This window comes from Triticum dicoccoides, chromosome 7A (genome assembly GCF_002162155.2).
Source record: "Triticum dicoccoides isolate Atlit2015 ecotype Zavitan chromosome 7A, WEW_v2.0, whole genome shotgun sequence".
In the NCBI taxonomy this organism is placed as follows: Eukaryota; Viridiplantae; Streptophyta; class Magnoliopsida; order Poales; family Poaceae; genus Triticum; species Triticum dicoccoides.
Window position 1 is genome coordinate 709,235,973 of NC_041392.1, and position 6,052 is coordinate 709,242,024.

At 42.5% G+C, this 6,052-nt stretch overlaps 1 protein-coding gene across 1 annotated transcript; it reads left to right on the forward strand.

Annotated features, from left to right (window-relative positions):
• Window positions 1-681: 681 nt before the first annotated feature.
• On the forward strand, window positions 682-5,379 carry LOC119328580 (two-component response regulator ORR25-like). The gene is made up of 7 exons (XM_037601554.1): window positions 682-820; window positions 917-1,069; window positions 3,133-3,492; window positions 3,580-3,596; window positions 4,077-4,314; window positions 4,663-5,015; window positions 5,085-5,379. The coding sequence occupies exons 1-7, from the start codon at window positions 682-684 to the stop codon at window positions 5,121-5,123; spliced, it is 1,299 nt and encodes a 432-aa protein (XP_037457451.1). The 3' UTR covers window positions 5,124-5,379.
• The last annotated feature ends 673 nt before the right edge of the window (window positions 5,380-6,052 follow it).

Sequence of the window (6,052 nt, forward strand, 5' to 3'; positions counted from 1 at the left end):
GCGCAAAAAACGATTCGCCCGGCATCCCCGAGCGCCCCCCAGTACGCCGGGGTCGGGTTGGGTCCGCCAGCGCCAATTTCGGCCCGAGCCGGTGAAAATTGAGCCCCTGGGGGCGCGACTGGGCCGATTTTTTGGCGTCAGCGACCGAAAAGTCATCTGGTGGGCCTTGTTGGGGACGCGGCTGGAGATGCTCTAACATTTGTGTCCAACATTAGACATTTGTTGAGAAAAGAACAAAAGCAAAAAACAGTAACACCACCCGTGGTTTTCCTCACCTCTCATGGAAGAGACCATGGGCCGCGGCACAAGCAGACACGCACATTGACATCGCCAGATCAAATGGCGTAGCTGCAGAAATTATGGAGTAGAAGCAGCGCATGCACACAAAGCACGGGGAGAGCGCCTTTGACCTCTGGAGTCTGGACCGCGAGACTTCCACTCCTTCCCTTGACCCCTCTACCCCTATAAATAGACGCCCTTCCTCCAGCCCTTCTCACCACTCCTCTGAATACGGATTGTTTTTAGACGAGGAGCAAAGCAGTAACATCAGTTGTGTCCTGAGACGAGGAAGCTAATAGAGGTTTTGGCTGTGCGGTTTGTGCTGATTTGTTTTTTAATCAATATTTTTCTTGATGGCGTTTGCTTTTCCAGGTGGGAAGAAGTTCGGAGAACATGGCCACGATGGGTGGGGACCGAAGGCAGATGATGGAGGATGCGGCGGAGGACAAGTTTTCCGAAGGGTTACGTGTCCTCGTTGTGGACGACGACTGCGTCTGCCTCATGGTACTTGAAGCCCTGTTGCGCCGCTGTAAATACCAACGTGAGTCTCTTGATCCCTCCACTTCGCCATAGTCCATTAGAATCGGGGCCTTGTGATCTATTTGTTTCTCTGCGAATAATGCTTGCCGCTATGCAGCAACGACGGTGATGGATGGAAAGACGGCGCTCAGGATGCTCATGGCGGGGAAGCAGCAGTTCGACCTGGTCATCACCGACGTGCGCATGCCGGACATGGACGGCTTCAAGCTCCTCGAGCTCATCCGCCTCGAGATGGATCTGCCCGTCATCAGTACTCTCACTGCTCTCAATCCAAAGTCCAATTTTTGAGTTTTCTATCCATGAACACTGACAATTGTTTTCAAGAACGTACTTTTACTCCTCAATCTTGTTGATACCTTGAGAGGATATTAATTTCTTTGGGCAGCGTGTGAGATCCTATATATTTAGGACGATTTTATGAAACCACATACATATGCACAAAACCCACACTCTATTTCTAACCTGGAAGAGTTTTAAAGAACGGGATCCCCACTGAGTCCGAACCAACGGGGTCCCATCTAACCGTTCACTCGTCCGATCGGATGGGGAGTGGGGTAGGAGAGCGGAGGTGAAGCGGTACATGAGTTAGTAGAGGACGTAGTGTCGGTTTCTAGCCCAAACCAATGGGATCCTATCTAACCATCCGTCTGATGGATGGCGACTGGGTACGAGAGCGGAGGTGGAGCGACACATGAGCTAGTAGGGGACGCATTGTCGGTTTCTAGCCCAAAACAATGAGATCCTATCTAACCATCCATCCATCAGATCTGATGGATGGTGGGGATGGGGAACAAACATGGATAGCACGTGATTATGATATCCCAATTGTTGTTTTTAATAATTGGGCTGATAGTGTTTAGTAGGCTAGAGACATGGTCACTCCAATGGCTAATTTGGGCTAGTGAGAGTCTCTGTCACTCCAATGTAAAATAGATTCCACATCCACGCGTTCGATGGGCGTATTTATGGACTATCTAGAATTGAATTTTATAAATGAGTAGTTTGGCTTAGTGAGACTCTCTATCACTCCTATGTAATGTAGACCCCACTATCCACATGTTCGATGGCTTTATTTATGGACAACTATAATTTAATTTTATATCATCTCAATTAATTGTACAATCCTACCAATAAGAATGAAAACTTTAATCTATTCATAGTTCATGAAATGACCAAGTTATATTTTTTTCAAAGCTAATGTTAAAATTCGCGTTCTAACAATCACACAAGGTATACGATTGCGCCACACCTGTTTGCTAGGGTTGCATGAATACTACAATTAAGAAATACCTATGTTGTATTGATATTTTTTTTGTGAATTGTATTGATATTATTAAGATTACTACTCATCTTCATTCTCCTTAAAGTTGTTACTCCTTATGACAATTTACTCTCAAGAATAGCATGTAAAGTAGGAATGCCCCTTTTAAGTACATACATGAGTAGGTTAACCATGGGTAATACCTACAATACTGCATATTTGTTGACTTTGAATAAGCACACCAATTTGTAGTCAAATTACTTTCACTGAAAGTGCAGCCACAAATACTTATTTTCCTGAATCTCTACTATTATTGCACAAAATTCGTCCAAGATAATTCTTGCCCAATCTCTACCTCGCCCACAGCTGCATGCAATTAATTAGCTATATAGTTAATTACACATGTCAATTGTCTAGACATTAATTTATGGAAACTATCACCGAGTATTGGACGAGAGGACCACGTTAATTATGGAGAGTATCATTCTTTGGACGAGAGTATCACGTTAATTATGAAACGTATCATCGAGCACTGGACGGTAGGACCACATTAAGCATGGACATTATCATGTAGAATATGTATGTCCCCGTGGCAAGCACAAACAATTAGCTATCCGTAATAAAAAGCTATTGACAATGGTGGTTAACGTTTACAAACTAATATGAGTGTGATCACTTAAAATGCTTAGAGCGTTACGTGGGCCGATAGATGTTACCTAGTATGCTAGAGAAACTTGGCTGACTGCCAATAATAATACTTGATCTTCAGGTTCACCAATAGTTAGACATGATGATGTGATTTCCTTGTGTGGAACATGTTGTGATATGGCTTAGTCATTGTGTTACCGTTATTGTTTTAACCTTTGTTTTCGTATCTTCCTATTGAATGTGTGTAATTTTTCCCATTTAGTTTGCATTGAAGAAGAATTATAAAACTAAACATTGAAATGCTTTTCCGTCTATAGGCACTTTGACCAAAACATATGTCCACTTCATAGATTTTTGTGAATTTCTGAATTCTAAATCTAAGTCATTGGTCCTATGGCATGCAGTGATATCCGTTGATTGCGACAAGAAGGTTGTGATGAAGGGGATAGATCATGGCGCGTCCGACTTTATGGTGAAGCCAGTGCGTACCCATGAGCTCAAAAACATATGGCAACATGTTCAAAGGTGGAGAAATCCCAAAGCAATAAGCCACATCAGCGATCATGACAATGATGTCCAGAGAGTTCAACCAGCGACTACTGACAAGAGTAAGTACTCGGGGAATAAGAGAAATGTTGGAGATGATTCTAGCGAGAACAATGAGGGCACGCATATATCCGCCATCCACAGAAAGCCCCGGATGACATGGACAATTGCGCTGCATAACAAGTTTCTAGAAGCTATCAACCAGATCGGCCTTGATAGTAAGAATTCACATCTTGTGCCTCATTCATCGACAATGCTGGTGGCTGCTCGATATTTTCATTATAATTTTTATTACATAATTGTAGGGGCTGTTCCAAAAAAGGTATTGGAGCTGATGAATGTGGATCACCTCAGTAGAGAGAATATTGCGAGTCATCTACAGGTTTATTTGCAACCTTTATGCTTAATTTCTATGTTTTTGTTACTATTATTCATAGTCTAACATTTTTTCATATATAAGTGAAAGCTTTTATTTTCTGGGGAACATATCAGTCAAAGCTCTAGTAATGGAACTACCATGATGTGTAATTCTAATTAAGTGTGTCCCTTAAAATGCGAGGCTTATCTCATATAATGCATGCCTCAGTCAAAGCTCTAGTAATGGAACTACCATGATGTGTAATTCTAATTAAGTGTGTCCCTTAAAATGCGAGGCTTATCTCATATAATGCATGCCCCACATTTTTAGGAGTTTTTTTCCCATGCAACATCTTCAGTTCTTATTGTACTCACATGTTTATGTTATTTTTTTCGATGATCATCCATCTTATACCTTGTTATTTTGTCTATCTTTTTATTTCAGAAGTATAGATTGCACTTAAAAAGAGTTAAGTCAAATCCCTCTAGTGATGCATATGAAATATGGAACTCATCGTACAACATGAACAACAAGGGCAATTTCATGCATAATCACGAACATGGAAGATGGAGTGTGTCCTCTGGCGACACTGCCTCTTGGAGTACAAACAAGTATGGTTCAACGGGTCACTTGGCTCCGCCGATGAACATCCAAAGCAACTTCTACACAGGGTCATACCTCCATGATCGTAGAATGCCAAAGTATGTTGGAAAACTACCGTCAGATGCGAGAAGATTCACAGGTTTTGCTGACCCTCTCGTCAGCCTATACGACAACATACCCAATGAGATAATGTCAGATGAATTTCCATCATTCAATTATAGTAATTCCTATGCTAACATCATGCATGGCAAGATAATGGAGATAAGCAAAGGCAAAACCCCTTCCAATCTTCAAAGTTCATTTGCAAACACAACAGTTGGTGGCGGGAGGTCTCTTGTTGCATCACAGGTGAACTTCCCACATAGCAACCAACTAGAGAGATATGCAATGTCATCTGGCCGGCTGCCTCTGCAAAATGAAAAGGCACCATTCATAAGCAACACCACATCAGTGGGAGGCTTCACTGAGCAAATGGCACCATTCAACATGGCAAGCAACATAAGCTCAGTAGGAACGATGTTGAATGGTAGCTCTACACTTGATGCAAGTAGAACTTCAACTAATGATACTCATCGGGTCAACAGTGAAAGAACTACTTCGATGCTTCACACCCTTCAGACAGATGATTTCGTCTCATTGACTCAGCTACATGATGGTGGGGATGGAGCTAGCATTGTTCCTATGCAAGAAGGCACACTTAATCAGCAACCTCTTAATGATCATTTGAATGAAATCAGTGCCTTCTCAATGGATGATATATTTTCCAACATGCATGTGGAAGTAAGAACTTTTCTCATTTGTACGAATCTATGTGCTCCATACTTAAATAACACTTTTCTCTCAATGTAGGATTTCATTGGAGATGATGCTATCGTGGAAGAAGCATGATAGTTCTATAAGTTAAGCCGCCCAATGCGTGAGATGGTTGATCAAGAGTATCATGCTCGAGGGGCCTCTTTAAGGCAATAGAGTGCTTTGACAAGTTTGCAAACATAGTGATATGTGTATCCATTTTCATATACCAGTGGTTCTTTGAGATACACTTTGTCTTGCATAACATTGAGAATTGACATGTTCCGCACAACAAGCATAAACACCACCCTTTGGAGACTGTTGTGCCTAATACAAGTCTTATGGTGGAAGCTTTTATAATAGGTTAGCATCCTGATAATCAAAACATTAGTGTTTCTTGAAGCCTATGGTAACAAGGCACACTTTATACGTGGGATAAACTTGTTTCTGGCCCACATGTTTTTACCTCGAGGTGGAGTACTAAGTGCCATGTGTTACTCCTCATTAGAGCCGTATATTCTTCATCCATAGCTTTTCTTCATTTTTTCACTAGAAGCCACAACTAAAGACAACTAAAGATGAACCTCATTTAGTATCATCCATAGAGCGAAGAATTGCATGATGTGCTCAACGGAGACATTGGTGGTGGTGGTGGTAGTGGCAGTGGGAGGGGTGTGATCTTGAGAATCCAAGCGTTGTGCTTTAGGGACTCCCTCACCTTCCAATTCTTTCTCTTGGAAGCTTCATAGATGAGTGGGGCAATATCTTTAGGCTTTCGCCCAAGAAGCCAAGGAGAGTCCCAAAAGTGGGTCCTCACACCATTACAAACGGTGATGGTGGTGGAAGCATAGAAAAAGTTTAGGTCCTCCCCATTGCATGGGTTTCCTATTCCCACCCACATCTTGGTGGGATCCTTCCATTCATACCACGACCATCGCAACCGGAGAGCCCTCGTAAACTTGTCTGTGTTGAGGACCCCAAGACCTCCATACTCAAGTGGCTGGCAAACATACTCCCAATTCCCC

Bases quoted from the DNA above. Each gene is read 5' to 3' on its own strand.
- LOC119328580 (XM_037601554.1), top strand. From the start codon at position 682: ATGGGTGGGGACCGAAGGCAGATGATGGAGGATGCGGCGGAGGACAAG. The intron at 821-916 runs GTGAGTCTCTTG...GCCGCTATGCAG, and splicing joins GCGCCGCTGTAAATACCAAC to CAACGACGGTGATGGATGGA. The intron at 5,016-5,084 runs GTAAGAACTTTT...CTCTCAATGTAG, and splicing joins TTTCCAACATGCATGTGGAA to GATTTCATTGGAGATGATGC.